We start from the raw sequence: 25,399 nt of genomic DNA on the forward strand, positions 1-25,399 counted from the left end.
TGGGCATAACTTCAACACCAAAGATGCATAATGTCCTTATCCTGTAAGCAACACCCGCAAATCTATGGGAATTATATTTTCTTACATTAGCTCTGGCAAGAAAGAAGTTGAGTGAGAAAGGAAGATTAAGCACACATTCCTGTGCAATTTCAGTGAGTTCTCTACCAGTCTTCTAGGTCAAGACTAAAAGGGTAGTTTCTGTTGTTTTTGCATGAACGTTTTATGTGTTTGATATACTCGTACTACTAAAAGACATGTATGTACATGCTATACACGGTTCACCATCAATGAATTAGATGTTTTTTACTGTAAAAGGACTGCAAACAATACTCATACGTGTGTCTTGTTAGAAAGATCCGAACCAAATTAAGACATAAATTTAGAACTGTTAGGAAGAAATCTTACTTTAAGGTGTGGATACCAGTTCACAGAATAAACACAGCCATTTGTCCTTAATTGGTTCCCCTGTTGCAGTGGCATTTATGCCATTTGAATAGGTCCACTCAGCTTCCTTTATTTCAATTCTGCACAGAGATCTAGTGATGCTTTAGGAATCATGATCATTTCGGTGAATTTTATGTTGGCATTTTATTTAATAAACAGGTATGAAAAAGCTTTAGGTGGCATATGGGTTGTCATGGTGCTGTTCATGTGCTATACGCTGACTGAAGTTCTTCGAGTTCTAGGTAGCACATGGTTAAGCAAGTGGACAAAGGAAAGTGCTGCAAAGAACTATGGAGTGGGTTTCTATGTTCTGGTTTATGCATTTTTATCTTCTGGTCAGGTATGTATGGAGTAGATTAGTTAATTAATGCATACCACATTTTTGAATTAGAGTATCAGCCTTCAGATGTTCTTTCTGCTTTTCTTTATGATATTAACACCCATGTGTTTCTTTTGTTTCTCTTACATGGTAGAGAAGTGTTCTTTCAACCATCCAAAAGGTTTTTTAATTGTTTTGGTCATCTTTTCTGGTAGTGATTTGAATGCAATAATCTCTACTAGCTAAAGGGGCTACTGATGTATAGTTTTATATCTCTGTGTCAAATCTGTAACTTCCTATCTACATGAAGTGCCTTTTACTCTCCTTTCCAAGAAAGATGGAATGGAATATTTTAAAGTTGCAATGTTGTTCCTTATTTTTCCCCTTGATCACTCTTTTTATCATTTGTCTGTTTGGTTTGTTTGTGGCTTCAGAGTCTTTGGGATGCATCAAAGGCTTTGAAACATCACAGAAATTACAACAGAGGCTTATTCTGTTATTACTAAATGCAGGTGCTGGTGGCATTGGCAAACTCATTTTGGTTGATAAAATCAAGTCTCAATGCAGCTAAAAGACTCCATGATTCTATGTTACATTCAATACTTAAGGCTCCAATGGTTTTCTTCCACACTAATCCAACCGGACGAATTATAAACAGATTCTCGAAGGACATTGGCGATATCGATCGTAATGTTGCCAATTTTGTAAATATGTTTCTTAATCAACTATGGCAGCTTCTGTCAACGTTTGTGCTCATTGGTGTTGTAAGCACTGTATCCCTCTGGGCCATCATGCCACTTCTGATTGTATTTTATGCAGCCTACTTGTATTATCAGGTTGGTGTTTCTCTATCCCTTTGTATGTATGCTATTTTCTCATAGGTCTATATGCTTTCTTCCGTGCTGTGTTCTTGTTGACCTAGGTCAATTGTCTTGCTGCATAGAACATCTCGATCTTCCGAACAACATTTTCAGGAGTCAACTAAAGATAGACTATCCAAAACTTTTAATAACAAGTTATCAATGGTATTCAGAATCTCATACACTATATTGGCCCTAGCCAAATTTAATGTGGAATGTCCAGGGACCATTAAAAACTTATGATAACAATTAAGAAAAACTTCAAACTAAATTTGCAATATCGTTAAGGATAAACAAGTTGAGAAGGTTCATAAGAATTTATGATATTAATATACTTGGAGTTAAAGTTAGTTTAGAGGCTATGATATATTCGGAGAGTATCTCAAACTAGGTTCAACTAATTTTCAGATTTTCAAGAATTAGTTTAAGAAATAGCTCTTGAAACTGTCATTAATATGAACTGCTGGCAGCAAGAATCCTATATATGCCAGACAAAGAAAACCACTACATCTTATTGAGAAAGTTATGTGGTAAAGAGGATATTTAATGTCACAGGGTATACTCACCAGATTATAGAACTTGCACCAACATTTGGAAAATTGTGAGCAAACAAAACATTTACTCAGTCAAACCTTCCTGTAATTCAAGCTCCTCTGTCACACTAAGCAGTTACTAGAACTGTCAGATTCATTTTGAAACCTTTGATGTGCAAGCATTTTGAGGTATACTTTGCTAAGAAATGTTCAGAATTGGCAGATATAAAGGCATAAGATACATCATAATAATAATAATAATAATGAATTAAAGAAGCTGTTGAATGATATATCTTGCCGAAGCCTCATGTTGTGAATATGGTTTTGCTTCTTCTATTTATCCATTTTCAAATATCAAAGTACTTAATTTTATAGATATTGGAAACTTAAGGATGCTGAACAAGGTATATCAGGGACCTCAACTTCATTGAGGCTGAAACCAGATCTTAGTATTATATGGTGTCCCATTGCCATTTCTTAACCAGATAAAAGACATAATTGCTTGATCCCTACAACTATCTGGCCGATAATATCTTAGGAAACAAAAGGACATGTTCAGTTGCATTCTTGAAATGGCAAAGAGGAATTCCAGAAGCTACAGGGAACTGAATAAAAGGCCGTTGAGCTTATACATCCAGTGCTGAAAAGTTGCCTTGAGATTTGGGATAACTATATTTTTCTGAGATGCTTTGGTGATAAAAATTGACAAGTATTTCTGTGTCTCCTTAAGAAATGTGTTCCTTCATATAAGTTTAATTTTGTATACTTTGTCACTCCTGTCCAACTGCATCGCACAGATGATAGAATTTGACTACACTTCTGTGATTTATTGCATTTTGAATCTGGTTATTCATCCATTTTTATCAATTTTATTGTCCATTTTAGTCTTGCTAGTAATAGATCACGTGCTTTGCACGTGAAAGCACGTAATTGTACTATCTTAAAATATATTATTTTTCAGATACTAAAAATTTTTTATGAAATTTTGATTGTCAATATCATAATATAGTATTTTTATGTTATTTATTTTTTTAAGCTAGTTACTTTTAAAAATTTTATTAAATAAAAAGAGACACAAAACATTCTAATGTAGTTGACATATTCCTTAGGATTGAATTTGAAATCATGAATGAAACACTTTTTGATTTATAGCTTGAACTCTAATATATCAAATATTGATAATATCATGTGTTACCAAAATTATTGTATATTCATGACTCTATTACATATAAACAACAATCATCACAATTTTTTATAAACGAAGAATATAATTAAGATAGAAAAATAAACACACATGTAATTTAAATTCTTTGTATTATGTTAATTCTATTTTGTCAATAATGGAGTATAAATGATCCACCACGTAAAGTTTTTCTGGCTTATATATTCTAACAATTGAAATTTTATAGATAGAGATAGTTGGAGTTTTTCTATTTTCCTTTTCTTTTATTCATGTTTTTTGCACAATCCAATGCGAAGCAAGAGCAACAAGTCTACATTTTTAATATGAGGACAATATTTTTGGTTTTAATATTGATTTTTTTGATGATCATGAAATTGGAATGAGAATTGTGGCTAATTAATAATTTTAATATTAATTTTTTGTATATTGCAGTGTTTTAGTTTTTAATTGCCAACTTTTAATCCATAACCGCTACCATTATTATCAATTATTGGAATGCATTAAGGTGGCGTTTGGTTCATACATCGGAATCGGATTTGGATTCGGAATCGAATATCCTGGGTTTGGAATGAGGTCATTCATTCCAATATATTTGTTTGGTTCAAGTACCTGGAATGTGTATCATTACTATAGTTGATGTTTGGTTCGTCGACTCTTTCGGAATGGAATATAATAAATATATTATAAACCACATCGTAAATGATAGTTATTGGCTCTTTGTAAATGAGATATAAGAAATTTTCACTAATTAAATATATTAGTATAAATATATTAGTAAATTTAGTCTAACTAATTAATAATTTCTATTAGTAAACATGTATAATTATTAGTATAATTGATAATATTAATTATATTACATAAATTAATGTACATTATATAATACATATAACTAATAATATCATTATTATAAGTTTGTAACTAATTAAATTAAATATTATATATAATTAAATATAAATATACAAATGTCATAATATAAATATAATTATATAATATATATACAAATATTAATTATACAAATATTTTATATAAATATAATATATATTACATATTAAATATAGTTATTATTATATATTATTATATTTAAAATAATAATTATAATTATATAACTTATTAATATTACATACATGTGTATATTATAATTATATGCACATATAATATACATTTATAAATATACATATATATTATAAATAGAATATTATATAATATTAATAAACTTATAATATATATTATATAAGTATAATTATATTTAACTAAATAATTATAATCTATAATTATATAATATAATAATATCATCATTATTAGTTTGTAACTAATTAAATTAAATATTATATATAATTAATTATAATTATACAAATGTTATAATATAAATATATAATTATAAATATATAATATATAAATATTAATTGTACTAATATTTTATATAAATATAATGCATATTAATATTAGATATAGTAATTATTATATATTATTATATTTAAAATAATAAATATAATTATCATTATATAATTTATTAATATTATATACATGTTTATATTATAATTATATGCACATATAATATGCATTTATAAATATACATATATATTATAGATATATTATTATATAATATTAATAAATTTATAATATATATTATATAAATATAATTATATTTAACTAAATAATTATAATATATATTTATATAATATACTAATATTATAATAATATATTATAATTATTTATATATTATAATATTTCTAATATATATAATATGTATAAATATTAATTATACTAAATATTATGTAATCGGTAAAGATTTTGGAATCACACTTGGGTTTTGGACAAAACCCACCCTTTTACTAAGGAATGGGGGGATGCCAAGTTTTTAGAAATCATTCCAAGATTTCAATTCCCATTCCAGTAAACCAAACACCAACTATGAAGTTTATTCCATTCATTCATTCCGATACCCTTTTACCAAACGCCCCCTAAATGTGTCTAATTACAATTGTCACCATAAATGGAATTTACTTCATTTTAAAGGTTTTCATTTGATAATCGCTTCCATTATTCACTAATATTGCAATACAATAAATATATGTAATCATTAGAAAAATAAGGGTATTTTGGATATCACCAAAAACAATTTGGATATCATTTTCATTTTATCATTCTTCATTTTATATCTACTCTTATTATAATCCTTATTTTATCATTGGAGATGGTTTCTGACTTGATGGATGGATTTGGTTTGCTCAAACCAAAACAAATGAAGCATTACTATATTATTGTTAATAACAATAATGTTTGTCTTCCCCTGGATATCAGTGATTTGGATGTTGTCTTTGGTATTATTTGAATTGTATTCTAGCTTTTTAATTCATTTGCTATTTACTTTATGTCATTTTATAAATAGTTTTCAATTTTATTTCAGTTTTTCTTGTTTTGATCAGTTGCTATTAATGATAATAGTAGTTTGTATGGTGCTATTTTAGATTTCTTTTTTCTAGTTTAATATTGCTATTTCAGTTATAAAGGTGTCATTATTTTTTATATATTGAAATTTCATTGGGTGCAACATGAAAAATTCTTCATATTGGTAAAAGTGCATAATTGTAAAATTTACTTGTGATATTTGTGTGAAGATATACAGATGAATAAGGGTTTTCTTGTCATTGTATGTTTCTCCATTTCTAGAGAGTATCTATTTTTTGAATTTGATTTTTTTAATAATCTCAACTAATGACTAATGAGAAATTTTTCATGCTTCAATTAAGAAATTTTGATACGTACAATAATAGGAGATGGAGTCCAAGGGTAAGTAAATAGTTTTTAATGAGGAATTTTTAATTATAATTACCAATACCATTAAAATGTAATCAATTGGAGTGTTTTATTTCTTTTAATTAATATCACATTAAAATGCAATAATTCTAATTAAAAGACATGAGGGTAATTTAGGAATAACAAAAACTAAAATAAAAAAGTGCTTACACTTGCACTACCCAATACCAACATTCATACTTTTTATATAGTAATGATAATTGTCTGCACCACTTTTATTGCATTTGCACATGAGGACTATGTTCAGAACTGAAGTCCTCATAAAATTTAGTATTTCACTTTTGTTTTATGGTATCTATGATTTTGCAAATGTGTAAAACCAATCCACATGTCCACAATCTGGCAAGTAGTTATATCATTCTTCGCTCAAAAACATGTATCACCTTGTATCTCTACTATTTTCTGCTATTACCTTCTCCCAGTACTATGTTTTTAGAACCTTTACAAATGATGTCTGATGTTCCACAGAGTACGTCTCGGGAAGTGAAACGTCTAGATTCCATTACCAGGTCTCCTGTGTATGCACAGTTTGGAGAAGCTTTAAATGGTTTATCAACCATTCGTGCATATAAAGCATATGACCGGTTGGCAAACATCAGTGGAAAAATTATGGACAATAATCTCAGGTTCACTCTTGTGAATATAAGTTCCAATCGCTGGCTCACCATAAGGCTGGAAAGCCTTGGAGGTATTATGATCTGGTTGACAGCAACCTTTGCAGTATTGCAGAACGGAAGAGCAGAAAACCAGCTTGCATTTGCATCTACAATGGGTCTGCTGCTTAGTTATTCTTTAAACATTACAAATTTGTTGGGTACTGTTTTAAGACAAGCAAGTAGGGCTGAAAATAGTTTGAATGCTGTTGAGCGTGTGGGAACATATATTGATTTACCAGCTGAGGCTCCGGATATTATCGAAAGCAATCGGCCTCCACCTGGATGGCCTTCAGCAGGACTAATCAAATTTGAAGATGTTGTCCTCCGCTACAGGCCTGGGCTCCCTGCTGTCCTACGTGGCTTGTCTTTCACAATCTCCCCAACTCAGAAGGTCGGCATAGTTGGAAGAACTGGTGCAGGAAAATCCAGCATGCTCAATGCTTTATTCCGGATTGTAGAACTTGAAAGAGGGAGAATCTTGATTGATGGTTGTGACATTTTGAAGTTTGGATTGACCGACCTACGTAGAGTTCTTAGCATTATACCACAATCACCAGTTCTTTTCTCTGGTAAAACCTACTACGTTACCTAGTCTCTTGCTTTCTTTTGAGATCTTGTGTTTCTTCTATTCTGTCAAATGATTTTAGTTAATTCAATAGTCTTCGCAATTGAAGGTCTCTCTGTAAATAAAAGGTTATATTTTTTTGAAGCTCTGGTAAAAAGAAGGATTGTGATTGTTCATTTATTCTTATTGACTGGGGACTGGGGACTGGGATGTGGATTGTTGGTATTAGAATGTTAGATTGGGGTGAGAGCTATGCAGAGATTTTCATAATGTGTTCTCATTATTTTATTCTTGATGATACTTTTCCATCCCAAGAACATGTTTATGCATCATAAGAAAATAAGATTCTGCATATCTCTGCTTATGGTAGTAAAGTTCACATGCATAACTGCAATCTATGCAGCCAAGCACAACTGAATACTCTTGCCCTGCTTGTGTAGATGTTGCTTTAGGTTAGTGGGGTTTCAAAAAACAGCCATTTTGATTTCAAATGATGCCTTGATTAGGCCAAGCCTATTAAACCTGAAATTCTTCTTACTTCAACATATAAATATGAGAAACTGATTTTCCACTTAGATGTATACATGTCCTATGAGGTCTGTCTCATACTCAGTTTTATTTACATATGCCTTCTTCAAAGATTCCCTTCTTTGAAGATTCTCTTAAATGCCTGCTGCTGAGTTCTCACTCAAAAAACATTGCATTAACTTTGGCCCACTGCTGCAATGAAGTTTGGCTAAAATGCATGCATGCGTATGAGAACATATATACGTAAATCCTTGACAGTGAAGTTATGTTTAGCTCTTTCTTCAGTTTTAGTAAATCTAAAATCTTTGGACTTAGATTCCACTTTTGCATTCAAGTATTCTTTAGACTATTTAATTTCAGTCAAGTTTTTAAAGATTTTGAATCACAGTTCATTGTTTGTCCAGGAACTGTGCGATTTAATCTTGATCCCTTCAATGAACACAGTGATCTTGATCTCTGGGAGGCATTAGAGCGGGCACACCTAAAGGATGTCATTCGGAAAAGTGTGTTTGGTCTGGATGCTGAGGTACACATTGAATACTGTTATTCCAATATCATACATGTTACTGGAGATAATAACTATTTTGGTCTTCCCATGCATTGATAAACAGAATGGTAATGGTCCTCATCTTCCTTTCTTCAATCATTGGCTTAGTATCCAGTTTTTGATCAGTACAAGCTCTATGGTTGATGTAGTTGACCACTAATTTCGCTTCAACTTCAAAGACTGCATCTTCCATTGGCATTGTCTTGCCCTTTTATGCTTTCAACTTAAACTTTGTCACAGAAGTACCATTTGTTCCTCATTTGCCCATGTATGCTATAACACGTACATAGTGAATTCAGTACTTCTTTAAACAATTTGATTCAGAAGCTAAAGATCTGTTTTCACTAGTCCCCAGAATTGAACTGCTGCTTAAATTTTATCTCTACTTGCACTCGAGAGATCCAGATTCTTGGATACTCCTGCGTTAGAATAACCAATACTCTAATGATTCAACTTCCTGACAGGAGAGAGAGAGAGAGAGAGAGAGAGAGAGAGAGAGAGGGAAAAAGAAAAAGAAAAAGAAATGAGTTCAATGTCCTTTAAAGTATGCTGGAATTTTTTCTTTAACAGGTAGAATCTAATCAAATAGTTTTCGGGGAAAAAAAATCAGCTTTTGTTTCACGTTGATACCCGACAAGATTTTCGGGTAATTTGCATGCAAGGGAGCCAATAGATAACACATTGTGTATGCAGACTTCCAAGTTCTTCTACATAGTTCATGCTGCATGCAAGTTAAATGGAAACTTATATGTATTGGGGTTGAATTTAGGTTTCAGAAGGAGGCGAGAACTTCAGTGTTGGACAGAGGCAGTTACTCAGTCTTGCTCGATCACTACTTCGGAGATCAAAGATTCTCGTCCTTGATGAAGCAACTGCAGCTGTTGATGTTAGAACTGATGCGATAATCCAGAAAACTATTCGAGAAGAATTTAAGTCATGCACAATGCTCATTATTGCTCACAGGCTAAATACTATCATTGACAGTGACGGGATCCTGGTGCTTGATGCTGGTCAGGTATACCAAGGATCAGATATATTCCAACTGATTTTGTATGGTTTAAATACAACCAACTTCAGTCAAGGGTGCATACTTTCTGTAGTTGCCATGAGGGACTTAAAGAATCCATTTGCAGGTAGTGGAATATGATGCACCTGAGAAGCTGCTTCTCAATGAAGGAAGTGCTTTCTCAAAGATGGTTCAAAGCACTGGAGCTGCAAATGCTGAGTACTTACGCAGCTTAGTACTGAGAGATGAACAAGAGAACAAATTGAAAAGAGAGTCCAGGCACATTATCGGACAGGGGAATTGGCTGGTATCTTCCCACTGGACAGCTGCAGCCAAACATGCTGTTGCTATTAATCTTGTTTCCGCTTTGAAGGATCTCCGGGTAGCAGAATTTGATGAGTCAAACAACATTGTACATGAAACTAGGGATGCAATTGTAACTCTGCAAGGAGTCTTGGAAGGGAAGCATGACGAACAAATTGAAGAGACACTAAATAATTATGCAGTTCCTAGAGATAGATGGTGGTCTGCCCTCTACAGAGTTATAGAAGGTAATGTCTCAATTTTCCTGTCTCCTCTACTTCAATAGCTCAAATCGTCCATACCCACAAATTTTGGGCTATGCGCGAGGAAAAACTGATGTCCTTGATGTGTTGTCAAAGCACATGCTTGCAGAAGAAGTGTTTCTTTTTAGTTTTTTCCTCCATTACGAGACATTCTAATCTTCACTTACTATTCAGTACGCTAAATTTGCCTGAACTTCAGAGGCCAACCTCATTAGTTATGGCAGCTTACGGAGTTGGATTATTATGTTTTAACCATTTCTAGGTCATAGATTGCTTTTTCAACCATTGAATATTTTTCTGCCTCTTGATTTTGGCTACTCAAAAAATGTTCTGTACAGCTGAATAATCTTCATACAGAAAATAGTGACCTTATGATTCCATTCATCACATGCACATCTGTGGTTACAAATCTTTAGGCCTGATTCTCCTATCTGTGTTAATTACTAATATCCAATCACCTTTAATGCTGCACATGATATCCTCTCGGTGGAGAGGAAAAGCGATCTATTTATACTATCTCAAAAAGAACAAAAGAGAACTTGATTATGTATGCTACTGCTAATTATTTCTGTGGTTTTTTTTTTTTTGGTCTAGCACTTGCTGTAATGAGCAGGTTGGCACGTAATGGAATTCAGCATTTTGAGAATGCTTTTGAAGCCACATCTGCAAATTGGGACCAAGTTGAAATGTAGAGACCATAGTTCTGGAATTTGCATATTGAGATGGGATTGGCACAAAAGAGGTGCCAAAATTGCATAGTCAAGAAAAGGGTAAACAGTTCTGGTGAATACTGAATATTTAACCACTTACTAAGCAGTTTCCTTATGCAATTGCTACCTGTGTGTTTGTCATAGTTGAGAATAGAGATCAAACACCAGCACCCATCTAGCTTTAGAAGCCAACCATCAAGAGCTCTGCTCTTTCTTTCTTTTTTCTTTTTTTTGTTTTGGGGTAAATTCAGGAGCTCTGTATCAAATAGAACCCACATTTTGTCTACATTGAGAAAAAACTGTTCATTTTGCTCTACTGGTTTCTACATGGAATTGTTGAATAATTCTGGAGCTTCGCAACCAAGCTTGTCTAACCAGAGACGATGTTCCTTGTGTTGCATTTCTCCATGTTTATAGTCCCATAGAGCTTTCTTTGAAACTGAATTTACATATAAATACTCTTCCATCCTGAAGCACTCTCAATCTGAAACACTGCCAAGAACTTTACAATTTCACTAAGTTTTAACATGCAGGATTTGGAAAAGCTTCGTCATTTTCTGCTTGTCTTCCATAGCTAAGCACCATGTCAAAGCTTTCAGTGTATGAATTTGAGAATGCCATTAACGCTTGAAACACATTAGGGAGGCTTGTTTGTAAGTTGTTCAATATCATGGCTCGCGTGTTTTGAATAGAGTTTATATACTTAGACTTCTCATCATCCACACGTTTCTTCAATACCTCAATTTTAGCTCGCTTGACTGAAAAAGGATGCTTTGGGCCCAGAACAGTCTGCATCTCTTCATTCGTGAAGCTACCCTCAAACTTCATCTCCATTTCAGATAGCAAGTTCAGCTCACGTTCTAGCCTCCTCTCAAGCTTATCAGATCTCTTATACAGGTTCACTTCTTCTTCCTGTTGCAAAACTATGGAGCGGACAGCTGATAAAAGGCTGTTAATGGCCTCCAGAGCCCTCTGCATCAAAAAACCAGTGTCCATTTATCTAGTGTTAAAAACATCCACAAGATAATTCAATATGTTGAATCTCCAAGACTATGTTTTTATGATGACAAAACCATGTACAATGGAAAGCATTATCTGTTTGCTAAATGGAATATGAAGCAAAAATCATTAAAACAGAAGACGCTGATAAACCAAACAAATTATTGTTACTCCCGTCTCCTTTCCAAAAATAATTGCAGAAGGCAATCATCATGAAAATCATGGAAAAGTTGAAATTATCATATAATTCAAAGTGACAGCACCAATCTTTATAACCAAATGGAAACAAATTTGTCACCAAAAAAAACACAGCTTTACTTTAGGTTGACAATCGCAAAATTCTACCAGACAATCAACACATTGCTGTCACTATTTTCTTGAACACTGTCAACCTCTATGTTACCAATTTCCTACTCTGCTAATCCACAGATAAATTGACATCCACAAACTTAAGGATATTATGCCTAGCAAATTTCTCCCAATTTCAACTGTATTTCTCACAAAAGCAAATGAAATCAGTTATGAAGGCTATGGACCAGAAAAAGGCATCTTTTAATATGCTAATGTGATCACAAAATTACATTCGCATGTGGTAAGTTAACCTATAAGTCAAGCAAAATGGATAATACAAGCCTAGAACCATCCTCCATCCTCCAGTCTATTTTCTTTTTTTTCTTTTTTTTTTTTTACACATTATAGAAAGTTTTCAATAAATTTGTCTCGAGCCCTTTTTCCAGCAGGAACTTTCAAGTATAAATACCTCACAAGAATTAAAAGAAGATCCAATTATTCTAATCATGCATTCTAAATATTTTCTCTGTACTTCTTGCAAGAAAAAGTTAATTGATGCACTGCATACAGAGAATCACAGCATCAATTCATCACACTACATTGAGCCCTCATCTATTTAGGCAGAAGGAATTATGAAGACCCCTCCAACCAACACCAAAGTGATAAAGAAAGAAAAAGAAAGATGGGCAAAGGGTAAAAAAGTAAAATGACTTTCTAAGCCGAACCAAAAGTAGAAATAAAAGGCAACCTTATCCGGTAGCTTGTCAAGTGCAACGAGCCATTGCTTAGAAAGTGTACACACTGCAGATGAGCTAACACTACCCTGACCATTGTCTACAAGGCAGTTGGTGAGTTGAACCCACCTGCAGAGGGCACTCACATATTCTCTCTGAGATTTGACAAGTTTGCACAAGCTGTTATACCAGGAATTAACTTCAGTTTTAAGCTGGGCTGCAGCCTGCCGATCGTATTCACTAGTAGGTTCCATATTCTGCTGATTCACAAGATGATTCAGCTGCTGAGCGATATGGTTCTGCACTTGATGACACTCGTACATCCTTCGCCACATGCACATCAGCCTGAGAGAGAAAGATCTCAAGCAAATTAGATTTAGAAAGATTCGAATGAGCAATCATAAGTGAACATGAATAGTAATCTGTTGGGCCAATGGCCTTTTGATGTGACTTGCTAAGGTAGCTTCCACTCATTGCCCAACTTGAGGCAAGTTTCCCTTGACAAGGACTACATTATTCCTAAAGCATTATAGTTCTCATGACAATGGGAAGCAGTTTTAATAAGCAAGATGATCCAGTACTTCATTGAGATATAATAATGTATTCCAAAAGAATTTTTTTCCTACTTTCTCCCAAACAATGGCTTAAGAATTCCTCTCTACCAGGAAACTGGTATGCTCTTATCAGCTCTCTGAAGAATTTAACTAATCTATATAAATCTGACTAAGAACACAATCCTGGAAATGTTTTCCGCTACCACTAAACGGGAAAGAATTCTTTACTTAAGCAGTCTCAACTTCAAGGTATGGCACAATTAATCATGGAATGAAGATAATTTTCCATCTTACCCTAGAGTTTAGAAATGTCTGGATTCCTGGAAGATTATATAAAACCAAAAATCTCTAAAGTAGAAAGCACTTGGTTGCTTGAGCTTTACCCAGAAATTAATACAATCAGCTGAGGATGCAGCTCCTCATCTATGAGCTTTAATATGGTTGAGCAAGTCGAACTATTTGATTGTTGCAGAGATAAAATATCAGACTGCAAACTTTCAACCACTGACCGAGCTTTGTCTGTCTTTGACCAGTCATGATCTTCTTCCTCTAGCTTTTGCAGCATCAATGATTTCCTTTCATGTTCCAACTTGGTAAGCTCTTCTTCCTACAATGTTTGTGTGATAAAGGTAGCACCAAGACCTTCCCAAAAAGCACAGAAGTATATAGCAAAATAATGTCCATACAGAAAGCAAAGTACAATGTTTAATCTTTATAACAATTCCAGCTTATTCCTTAACAACGTAGTTAATAGGTATCAGAGTAAAGTTGCATTCTAACAATAACATCCTGCCATTTAAGTACTAAACCATGTTCAACCAAATAACAATCTTCAAACTAAATGAGCAACTTCAACAGTCTGTGCATTACAGATTGCAAAAATACTTCCAGACAAGTTTCAAAACTAAAAAGAAAAGTCTATAGGAAAGCACAAGATTCACATTTAGCTAAATAGAGAAAACAAATATGTGGCCCTTATTATTTTTCTTTTTCACAATAAAAGCATTACATGCAAATATTTTCTTAGGCTCTATATCATACAAAAGTACCAGAAGCCACATGTGAGTATTCTGATAATATCACCAAGCCTCCAAAACAATATGCCTAATTCTGCTCATAGCAACATCAAGTATCACTGTCAAGCTGTTAAAGTGCAACATTTCCCCCACCACTTAACAGTCAACAGAGGAAAATCCAAAATGAAAATCAGTACAAGGAAACAAAAGATTAACAGGAAAACAAACTTGCATTTCCATGTAGAACCCATGAAACAAAGCTCAAACAATCAGTGTTTTTTGTAGTTGACGCAGAGATGCTGTTCAGTTTAATTAAAACATAGGAATTACCTTTACTTCCCGGTGGAGCTTCCGTTCTGCATCATAAAGTTTGGCAAGAGTAACACAATGAGCTCCAGGCTTGCAGGGGTCACTAGGGCCGCAGGTATCTCCAGCATCCCTAGTAGACTGAAGTGACTTTGAGGACCAACTCCATGTCAATGCATTAAAGACCTTTGCGGAGTTGCTTCTCTTCCCTGTACATAATAAAGCAGCAATTACTCAGAAGAAGTCTACATTGAAAGAAACTCCCTCAATCACAAGTCTAACAAGAATAGTCAGATCAGGACTTAACTACAGGGATGTGACTTTAAGTGTGTGAATAAAGAACTTAACTCTGATCAGCAACAATTTTCGCCATGAAGAAAATGTTGAGAGAGATCAAGATGGATAACCTAGTGTCCTGATGTGACAGGAGGCAACCAGCCTATCTTCAACCACTTTTATATCGTCTCTGAATTTATTTTTAGTTACTCTTCCAGACTTCCAATGGTGCTTTGATTTCCAATGTAATTTCATTATCAAATGATAAAAAAATTTCTTCCAGATAAAGACCAGATTATGATGTTACATCTAAAACCTCTGCCAGAGTTTCCCCTAATGTGAAAATTAAAATACAGAGAAACAACTACTACATACATACATACATATATATATATATATATATACTATATATATATATACATGTGTGTGTATACCCACTTGTAACAAAAATTTAGAGATAAATAATATAAGCTCAGAAGGGAGATGTATGTCTATAATTTTATATTCACTAGTAATAAGGACTAACTCTCAAAGAATTTCAGAAAGAAATCAACCAATTTTTTAAGCATTTAAGATTTGGTATTACTTAGAGAACTTTTTTAAGATTTACGATGCACTCTGAGTGTCCCCGAAAGTTCCTTCTCAAAATAAGATGCAAAAAGGACGAAAATAAGTCCATTATATTAGGTGAATCATCAACAGTGCAATATATATGAGAGACTACATAATGTGTCAAAGAAGTACAATAGATGCTATGTTTCAGAGAAAGCGAATCGAACAATACCCATTTATTTCACTTCAGAAGGCCAAGTAAAGGCTCCAAAGCATATGTACCAAAAGACGTAATAAACACTATATGTCAGAGTTTGTATTTGCTTAGATGATAGGCAATTGCAAGCACAAGACCAATGAGCAGCGAAGACCCACAGGGATTACTCTGACACAGTTTAATCTTCGAAAATTTAGTATCAGTACAAAGGGACAAAAACAAATGTATGTATGATGGTCACTAAAGGAGAGGAATTACTCTTGTTTTCATTAATACTCTGGTAGAGAGGAGAGTCAGCCACGTTGAAGTCCAGGAAAACAGCTACATCCTTCCCACCAGCCGATGCTTTCACAAAATAATCATCTATATCCCTAATAATACCACTCAAAGTCTTTTTTCTTCTCCAGATTACCATGGACAAGTCTGCAGTATCCTTGGTGTGCCAGCTCATCACTGAAGAATTTTCGTCAACAACACTGGCAGTTTGTTTCTTGACAGGAGTAATATCAACAGTATTATTTACAGCAACTACATCCACCTGATCTTCTTCCTCAAACTCAGTATTCGCCTCTGCCCAGTTCTCCTCCTCAATTTGCTCCTCCTCTATCTTACTCTTCTGTTGACAGTTTGGTGATGTTGAACCAAAAGGGTCCCAGTATTCCCACGACGTACTCAGAACTGGAGGTGGTGGAGTGTGACTATTGTCCTCATCAATGTCTATGATTTCCTCTTCAGAAGTCTTCATGTGGTGATTGTTATGAGAGTTTCTCAAATCAGGGCTAAAAGACGGTGGGGGAGGAGGGGAAGGCGGCAAAGGGGGGGGAGGTGAGGGTGGCAGTGCATGACCCAAAGCACCATCCTCAATTTCCAATGACTCTGACTCAGTGAATTGGCGAAGGGTCACTCCAGTATTTCTCAATGCCCTTAAATATTCTAATTGGGAATCAGCATACTGTTTCCTCAATACCAACAACCGTTTCAATATTCTCTTCCTCTCCTTGCAAATTCTCACCCTTTCTTCTTTATCAATGCTTGATACAACACAACCCATTCCTTCAACGTTGACAAGTCCAAGTTTACCCAGCTATAACTCAAACCAGTACCCTATAAAGCCCCCAAATTACCAAATGCTGGTCAAAATTTTTAGGAATCTGCAGAGAAAATGAAGCGGAAACTTTTAGTATCAAGCTGAAAATCGTAATCATTCTACAGAATTAACCTTGCCAATGCAGTTTTGCCTCAATGTTATACATTGAACTCCTTAACAAGTTTCAATTGAAGAATGAAATGATTAGAAGCATGTCATCTGCAAACCAAATAAAGCTGCAGGAAACATGTTTCGAAGCTGTTTGTGCATTTTGTTACCTCAATTTCTAAGAATTTCAGAGCACCAAAAGAAGTGATAATTCAAATCAATTGTAACAAATTAAAGTCATGGAAGACTCGCCCTAAACTACACTTACAGCTTTCTAAAACACTTTGATAGATGATCAAGATTCTGCAACCAGGAAGAAGACAAAACAGATTGCATGTATTCTTTCCATCATGTACCCTGTAAAACTATGTCAGCTCACAAACCAAAGATAAAGCTGTCAAAGTTACCTTAAAAAAGGGTGTCAGTTAGCTAACAAAATAAAAATCGTGGCAATGCCTCCAACCCAGAAACTCCTATTTCTTGAAATCCCTTTACACTCCAGATCCACAGCATATATGAACCTGCATTGCCATTTCTACTTTAAAAAAAATTTACTTGGAAAATAAAAGAACAGTTCAAAGGGAGTCCTAAATTCCCTGTATTTCTTGAAAATGAAACAACAAATCAACAAAAAAAAAAGTGACTTTTTTTAATATATTTTTGCAGGCCTGATAGAAGACAAGAAAACAACGGGGAGTACTGACAGAAAAGTTGTCAGAGGTATGGAGAACAGCAGCAAAGTGCTACAAGTAAAATGACTAACTAGTCAAGGATTTGAAAACGTTAAAATAAAAAGGCGAAAGAGAAATGAAAAGGTATAAAAGCAGAGAAAGAAGATTCTTTTTTTTCTTTGTCGAAAGAGAAAGAAGATTCTGGCTGAAGAGATTTTAGAGACAGTCTAGTCTTCATAGTTCACATGAAGGAGAGAGAGCATTCATTGGAGGAGAACAACGCAGAGGAAAAAAGGCTTCCGAAAAGTGGAAAGCGAGCACGAAACTCGAGATCATGAGAAGCATCCAAGGCTCCAAGATGGGCAGGGTGCGTGCTAACTAGGGGTGGCAATTTCTGACACAATTCAAAAATATGACACGAACCTAATACGAAATTAATAGATTTGGGTTGAGGTTTCGAGAGTTCGGGTCAGAATCGGGTCGAATCCGATGAATCCGAAAAGAAAACATGTCACTTTCGGGTCAACCTGTGGTGACCTGATATGACCTGATGTGACCCGTTTATAAATTAAAACTAATTTAATAAACATAAAAATTATTTTATCTAACTAAACTAAATCATTTTTTTCCAAAGGCATTAATTACTTAATTCTAAATGAATTTATTTAACTTGTGTGAAGTTAAAATTATTATATTTGGACAAATAATATATTATGTTATTTTTTACTTTTATACTGTTTTAATTTATTTTATATTTGGTTTGAGATAAAACACTTTTATGGTGTTTAATTTATTTTAGATTTGGTTTGAAATTATTTATTTAAAAATTTATTACTTGATGATGTAATTAATTTTGTGAAAAATTGATTTTATTAGAAATTACAGTGATAAATTAATAAATTAAAATTAAGTTTCGGGTCATTTCGGGTCGACCCGCCAACCCGAAATTTTCGGGTTCGTGTTAGGTACCCTGACCCGTTTCAGGGTTGGGGGGTCGGGTTCGGGTCAACAGGTTCTTTGTTATACTTAAGTCTCAACCCGACCCGACAACCCGAACCCGACCCGATTGCCACCCATAATGCTAACCTGGCACAACAAAGTAGCAGTACACTAGTACTAGCGTACTAGAATGGGATAATCTGAGATATTAGCTCGTAGTCTCACCTCAAGAGTTGCCGGCTTTTGAGGTTTCCTGTGGATTTAGGTTTGTCAAATGCAAAAGTCTTCAACGGCTTTGAAAAAAAGACAACTGGCTGTCCGGGTTGAGTGAGCCCTCTTTAGGACTTAGTAGCAGCTCGCCTGGTTAGGTTAGTTATCCCACATCGATGAGTTGGGGGAGGGGTTTGAGTAGTTGATAAGTCTCCTCAGAAACCTCAAGAGTTGCCGACTTTTGAGGTTTCCTGTGGATTTAGGTTTGTCAAATGCAAAAGTCTTCAACGGCTTTGAAAAAAAGACAACTGGCTGTCCGGATTGAGTGAGCCCTCTTTAGGACTTAGTAGCAGCTCGCTTGCTTAGGCTAGTTATCCCACATCGATGAGTTGGGGGGGTTTGGGTAGTTGATAAGTCTCCTCAGGAACCTCAAGAGTTGCCGGCTTTTGAGGTTTCCTGTGGATTTAAGTTTGTCAAATGCAAAAGTCTTGAACGGCTTTGAAAAAAAAAGTCTCACTTCCGTCCTCTTCTGAAGTTTTCAAAATATCATAGGCTCCGTTTGAATTTGCAATTGTTTTCAAAAACTGTTTTTGTCAATGTTTTGAAAACCGGACCGGACTGGCCGATTTGACCGGTTGAACCGCCAACCGGCGATGACACCGATCCGGTTCAATGCCATAGTTGACTTTGTCAGAAAACCGGTCAAGAACCGATCGAACCGTAAAAACCGCGGTCGAACCACTATTGAACTGGTTTTCAACCTTCCTCTTTTTTTTTTTTTTTTCCTTTTTGCAAAATGTAGCTATCAAAATTCAAACTCAAAACCTTTGTAAAAGAAGACCAATGTATTAACCGTTGCACCATCACATCCTATTAGTTTTTTTTTTGATAACTTATTTATATAAAGCAAACACTCATATTTCTTTTTTCCATTTTTCTTACAAAATCTCATGGCTCTTTCTTTTTAATTTTCAACTCTCTCTCTCTCTCTCTATTCTCTTTTTTTTTTGTCACTCCCTTTTTAATCAAATCTCTTTATTTTTAATTTACTGATGTTTTCTTCCATCTTTTAATTTTGTTTTTGTCCATTAAATTGAAAAAAGTTCAAAAAGAATTATTTTTTTAACCCAAATTATTTAATGTTACAACCACTCACTTTTATCTCATTTTTTGTTTCTTATCAAGTTTACATTTTTATTTTCGATTTTCTTGACTTCCTTCGAACTCCAAACTTCCTTTTTTAAATTGCAATCTCTAAAACGTAAATTAAAATTTAAGTTCACAATATCTAAATTCTCATAGACGTGAATTTTGTATAATTTCAAAATATTGTGATATCTTTGGGTTGGATTTAGATATAATTGAAATTGAGATGAAATTTATTTGTTTTAACTTATAATTTAAAAAATTTATTTTTAAAAAATCCAAGTTATTAAAAAATAGTAAATCTTTCATCATATAAAGTATTAAATTAATCCATTACATGTCTTATTTTGTACATATATATATTTATATAAATAATTTTTTAAAAAATTCATTGAACCGAGGTTGAACCGGTCCGACCGGTTGAACCTCGACCCTTTCACTTCACCGGTTCAATGAACGGTCCGGTTTTTAAAACATTGGTTTTTGTCTTTCAACGACACAAATGTTGTGATCCAATAATAATTAAGTGTACAGTGAAACTAACACAAACCTATCATTTTTGTGAAAAGCCCCAATTATGTTGTATTCAGCTATTCTTTGACTACTCAACCCTAAAACACTTTCCCATTCGCAATTGAGTGTGAACGTCGCTACAATCCAAACTCGAACTAAATCTCTACTTTTGGAAATGCTGCTCTAAAGAAAGCTCGCCGACTGAGTTTGCTTTTCTGCCGCTTCTCACACGTTTTCAAACATTCGGTGCAAAGACTCATTGCCAGAGTTCGTCTGGCATCAAGGAACTCTGACTCCCTCTTCGCTCTGCATCGAAATTTGGTATTTTTTTCCCTTGCTTTCAAATGCTTTTTAGCTGATTATTGTCTAGAATAATGAGTGGATTTTTTGTGTCTTGCGGTCTTTTTGGTTAAAAATGTCAAATTGATGTGGCAAGTGACAAATATATGTGATACACTTGGGATCTGGTTTCTAGATGAGGTTCGATTTCATCTGGGTTGGACTTCATTTGAGGAGATTTTTGCTGTTTCCGGAGAATTTTGAAATGCTTTGGTAGAAAATTGGTGGCTTTATATTTTGTATTGTTTTATGGCTGCATGTCAGAACTATTTTTTTCTGATGATTGTTTGAATGCGAACATATTTTCCTGAATTTATTTGGCTGGATAAAAGGGAAAAAACTAATTGTAACCATTTAAGTGTTTGTTTATATTATGGAAATAAGAGGGGCACATTATTTTTGGTATGTAAGTAAAAAGGAAACAATTATTTTGAGTGCTGAAATAATTACTATACTTAATAATTGTTTGGTAAGAAGATATAGGAAAAGATTTCATGGAAGTGTGGGACAGTTTGATATGTTAATTATTAGATAGAGTTTAATAGAAAGCATTAATCTGTTGTCGTGCATTGAAGCCATATATTCACGACCTCAGCTCTTGAAAAGACAGTGAAGTTGCTTGTAGGATGCTATTGTGAATTTGAGATTTTGGTTATTCCAGTGATTTCAAAAGCCACCAAAAAAAATATAAGAGCTGCTTGCTTCATTGTTTTATTTTAGTTATGAGTGTTTGGACAGTTTTGACAACCTGTTGAAAAGATGTGTAAAATGGGTTTTGGATGAATAGTTCTTACTTTAGTATGTTAATTTTTTGTTTTTGGAAAATGATTTGTAGTCTAACTTGAAATAGTTAAATGCTTGTCTACCATTTTTTACTTCGGAGATGCTGTTGGTGAAATTATATGTGCACATCTAAACCATGCTGGCAGCTTCAGGAAAGCTTAAATTCTATCTGAGAAAAGTAGCAAGTGTAGCCTATGTTGCTGCCATGACTTAGAGTGAAGCTTTTGGAAATATTAAAGTGGAAGTTTTTATGTAATTGGGAAGGTCAGAGGAAGTTGTTAATGCATATCCTCCCCTCCTTAGCACATTAACTTCCTGGACACAGGGGCGGAGCCAGAAAAAAATTTTAGTGGGGGCAAAAATAACACCAAAATTTTTTATCTACTCTTTTTTTAATTTTTTAAGCAAAAAAATAATAAATTCATCAACAAGTACAAATGGGGGAAGAAAGAAGAGCCGTCGGTTGTGAAGGGAAAATGGGGACCAAAGGAGGAAAGGGAATTGGGGAGTGGGGACCAAAAGGAAAGACTGATATAATTGGTACATGGCTATGTTGGGGAAAAAATGGGAGACCAGGGGAGGAAAGTGAATGATATAAATTTTGTGACTTATTTTTCACATTTGTTCTAAAAAAACTCTGGGAGCACCTTTACAATTATATCAAAATTGTAGAACTATTATACAAATTTGAGGGAAGGCAGTGGGGGCCCATGCCCCCAGTGCCCCCACCTTAAATCCGCCCCTGCCTGGACACCATCCACTTTCAAGTGTGTTTACTGTGAAGCCACCCATGTGAAATCTGATATGAGAAAAAACAGTCTGTGGTGGAATAAGTTTTTACTTGTTATATTGCTAGCCTCAATGGAAATTAGTGTAGAGTAGTTTTTTCATGGTGTTTTTCCATATTGTGCACTGTCCTCTATGTGTCTTGCCTTGTCTAATATAAAACTGAACTCATGTTGCCATATTATTCTTGCTACTACTGTGTTTTTTCCGCAATGAACTACCTGATGCTATTTAAGGCTTGTAATTTTTTTTCGAAACCTCGAAAACACTTGATGTCTGCTATCTAAATTCATACTGCTGTTCGGTGCTAAAAAACAGGGTAGTCTGACTTGTATGGTTGCCGCTATCTAAGGCTACATGCCCTCTATTACCTGTAGTGTTGCCAAAGGTATATTTGTTTGTTTCCCCTTTGTTCATTGCCTTGCGAATAGACTTTTTTCCTATGTCAACCCAGCATTGAAGCAGAATTGCATCCAGAATACTCGTTCATCCAGCTCAACTTGGGGGGAAAACGATTTAAGGCGGTGCATTTTTAACTACTACAAGGTAATTCTTGCTCCTCCTTCAGTTTGATTATTATTATGTCCTCTTTGTATCTTGAATAATCATGCATGTCACTTTATTTCTTTGTTTGTTTCTAGATTTATTTATAGTTAATTAAAGATGAGAAAACAAAGGCGCAGAGGTTCGGAGCGTTTGCATTTCTCTAAGCAGCATGAAATTGCTTTTGCCCACCACCTTTTAAACATGTATAGAGCTAGTGAAATTAAGGACAATAACATTTCTAGCTTTGTGGTTCCCGAAATACAACGGCAGTTGAACTGCCAATCCCGTACCTTCTTCACTTTCGATAGTATAAGAGCCAAATACTATGCATTGCGAGAGCTAACTAAACTATACATTGCCTTCAAAAGGCGGGGAACGGGATTGGATTGGGATAGCCAGAAGTTTACCTTCCTTATGGACGATAACAAGTGGGTCAAGATGGAGCAGGTATTACTATTCAATAATTGAGTTTTTATATCTGCCATGGCTGTGTTTTTACTCCTTATATGTGCTGGTTTTGTTAACTCCCTTTTGGCTGTCATTTTTGTATCAGGTGAACCCAAAATTTGTAAAATTTCAAAATGACTGCTCAGTCTATCATTTACTTGAGGAGGTATTTGTCAACCAAGGCGCAGCAGGAGACTTCAGCTCTAACTTCGAGAACGACCACCGTACTTCAGCCGAGGAGCAAGACATGGAGACTGCTGCACGATGTGCACGGGGAAAGGGAAGGTCGAACTATGTGGATGACAATGCTGATGTTGAGGTAATAGGGGCGAAAGAAGAGAAAGGGAAGAAGGGTAAAGGAAAACGGAAGTCGGGTGATTGCTCAAGCAGTAGTCCTATGTCCACCACCTCTGGTTCAGTAACTGATAGATACCTTAGGGCTCTTGACACCATTGAGTCGCTGGTTAGTCGAAAGAAGAGCAGTAGCATGAGTGTGTCAGTCAGCTCTCCGACCAAGTATCGTTCTGGCCGAGATGGATAGAAGAAATTGGACTACAACCCCGCCTGACTATTTGGCTATTTGGAATTTAGTTGGATCAGACGCCGACCGCATCACCTTTACGAAGTTAAAAGGCTATCTCCCGCCTGACCATGGCACTCAGGAGCCCCTTCCCCCAACCCCGTTATAGTCGTTTGTGCATTTGGAGCACTTTTTTAAAACTCGAGTTGCTGCCTTTGTTTGTTTATGCTTGAGACCATTAGTTATAGTATTTGCTACTGGAACTTTGAGTGTTTTTTTTACTATGCTTGTCATTTGTTTATTCAAATTCAGGATGCTTTATGGCCATGACTTTGTTGAATATTCGTTAATTCTTATAATTCTGACAAGTAAACAATGAGTTGTCAGGTTTTATTCATAATGTTTGTGGCCAAATCAGCAGTTACTCTAGTATTTTCGGATATTGCCGGCCAATACATTAAAGCATCATTCTAACTCCATTTCACTTATATGATACTATTTTGTTAAGACATGCTTGTTCATAATTGTGTCTTGAAAAGGCAAGTAATGACTTGTCTTTGTAAGAACATATAATTTCGATTATTAACTATTGCAGGTGTAGAGCATTTTTTTAAGTCATTTATGATTAATTGGGAGCCTATTGGTCTTGATTTTGATCATTACTGCTGCCATAAACCTTGCAAATTCACCTTTGACGAAGTTGCACCAATAACACGTGATGGAAAATGATCATTATGCGCATGGTGGGAAAACTTCTGATGAATCGGACGAGGAGGAGCTCCTTTTGACCTTCACTATGTTTTGTTCTTCTTGGATTGGCCTTATTCGACCCGTACCTACACCCTTTGCAGCGGCGACGAATCCAAAATGGTACACAGTCGGGTGCTCAATGGGTTCTAGAGCTAATAAACGGCCATCGAGACAGAATATTCGACAACCTTCGCATGGAAGCTCCCATTTTCCTGCAATTATGTGACTTATTGCTTGAGCGGGGCTATTGGGAGCCGCACCCTACACAACGGGTGGGAATTCATAAGTCTGTCGCCATTTGTCTTCTGTGCTTGAGTCATAATGAGCGACATAAGGTGCTAGCCGAGAGATTCCAACATTCTTCTGAGACAGTGGACCGCCATCTACGACGCTGCCTTCGATCTCTCGTTCGATTAGGACGCGACTTGATCAGACCAATAGATTATCACACAATTCATCCAAGAATACAGAACAATGCGCTATTCTAGCCATGATTTAAGGTTAAGGATTTAATGTTTAGTTAGTCATTATAAAAACCTGTTAAATATGTAACACTGGGCCATGTGATTAGGATTGCGTTATAACTATTGATGGAACACACGTTTCACTTTGGTGTAGAGCCGAAGATAGGGATCGTTATCGGAACAGGCATGGCGGCTTATCACAAAACATTCTAGCCGTGTGTGACCATAATATAAGATTCACTTATGTCAGGATAGGGTGGGAGAGTAGCACCCATGATTCTAAGATCTTACGAGATATTTTACTTAATCCTAATTGTGCCTTTCAAATACCACCAGCAGGTGCATGAAAATTAAATCAAAAAATGCCTTGCCTAATTGAGTTTTCTTATTGTTTAAATTTGAGTTGCCATA

General features: G+C 34.9%; 3 protein-coding genes across 17 annotated transcripts in view; 2 read left to right on the top strand and 1 right to left on the bottom strand.

Moving 5' to 3' along the window:
* LOC113708630 (ABC transporter C family member 12-like) overlaps positions 1–11,050 on the top strand; it is a 33,051-nt gene extending 22,001 nt beyond the window's left edge. For 2 of the 3 annotated variants that reach the window (XM_072065248.1, XM_072065249.1), the window contains 7 exons: positions 604–784; positions 1,276–1,599; positions 6,625–7,381; positions 8,310–8,431; positions 9,222–9,467; positions 9,586–10,009; positions 10,619–11,050. In XM_072065248.1, the coding sequence (XP_071921349.1) occupies positions 604–784; positions 1,276–1,599; positions 6,625–7,381; positions 8,310–8,431; positions 9,222–9,467; positions 9,586–10,009; positions 10,619–10,716 (2,152 nt within the window). In that variant the 3' untranslated portion in view covers positions 10,717–11,050. The remainder of the gene's footprint in view (positions 1–603; positions 785–1,275; positions 1,600–6,624; positions 7,382–8,309; positions 8,432–9,221; positions 9,468–9,585; positions 10,010–10,618) is intronic. The other variant, XR_011821176.1, reaches the window with a different exon arrangement.
* LOC113708632 (protein ALTERED PHOSPHATE STARVATION RESPONSE 1) lies at positions 10,992–17,884 on the bottom strand. 4 transcript variants are annotated; one of them, XM_072065250.1, is made up of 6 exons: positions 17,143–17,884; positions 15,938–16,830; positions 14,659–14,843; positions 13,822–13,919; positions 12,773–13,103; positions 10,992–11,706 (listed from the first exon to the last, which is right to left on the bottom strand). In XM_072065250.1, exons 2-6 carry the CDS (start codon positions 16,728–16,730, stop codon positions 11,257–11,259), a joined length of 1,857 nt encoding a protein of 618 aa, XP_071921351.1. In that variant the 5' UTR covers positions 16,731–16,830; positions 17,143–17,884; the 3' UTR covers positions 10,992–11,256. The 4 variants fall into 4 exon arrangements, with proteins under 4 accessions (XP_071921351.1, XP_027086964.1, XP_027086963.1 ...); XM_027231163.2 differs by having other exon boundaries at positions 13,696–13,919; positions 17,282–17,880; XM_027231162.2 differs by having other exon boundaries at positions 13,696–13,919; positions 17,143–17,880.
* A 2,487-nt stretch (positions 17,885–20,371) lies between these two features.
* Positions 20,372–24,101, top strand: LOC113708633 (uncharacterized). Of its 10 annotated transcripts, none has more exons than XM_072065242.1 (5): positions 20,372–20,674; positions 22,580–22,649; positions 22,727–22,807; positions 22,903–23,254; positions 23,361–24,101. In XM_072065242.1, exons 4-5 carry the CDS (start codon positions 22,925–22,927, stop codon positions 23,793–23,795), a joined length of 765 nt encoding a protein of 254 aa, XP_071921343.1. In that variant the 5' UTR covers positions 20,372–20,674; positions 22,580–22,649; positions 22,727–22,807; positions 22,903–22,924; the 3' UTR covers positions 23,796–24,101. The 10 variants fall into 10 exon arrangements, with proteins under 10 accessions (XP_071921343.1, XP_027086967.1, XP_071921342.1 ...); XM_027231166.2 differs by having other exon boundaries at positions 22,739–22,807; XM_027231168.2 differs by having other exon boundaries at positions 20,375–20,674; positions 22,739–22,807; positions 23,176–23,254.
* Positions 24,102–25,399: the final 1,298 nt, after the last annotated feature.

The sequence above is a fragment of the Coffea arabica genome, chromosome 9c (genome assembly GCF_036785885.1).
Source record: "Coffea arabica cultivar ET-39 chromosome 9c, Coffea Arabica ET-39 HiFi, whole genome shotgun sequence".
Classification (NCBI taxonomy): Eukaryota; Viridiplantae; Streptophyta; class Magnoliopsida; order Gentianales; family Rubiaceae; genus Coffea; species Coffea arabica.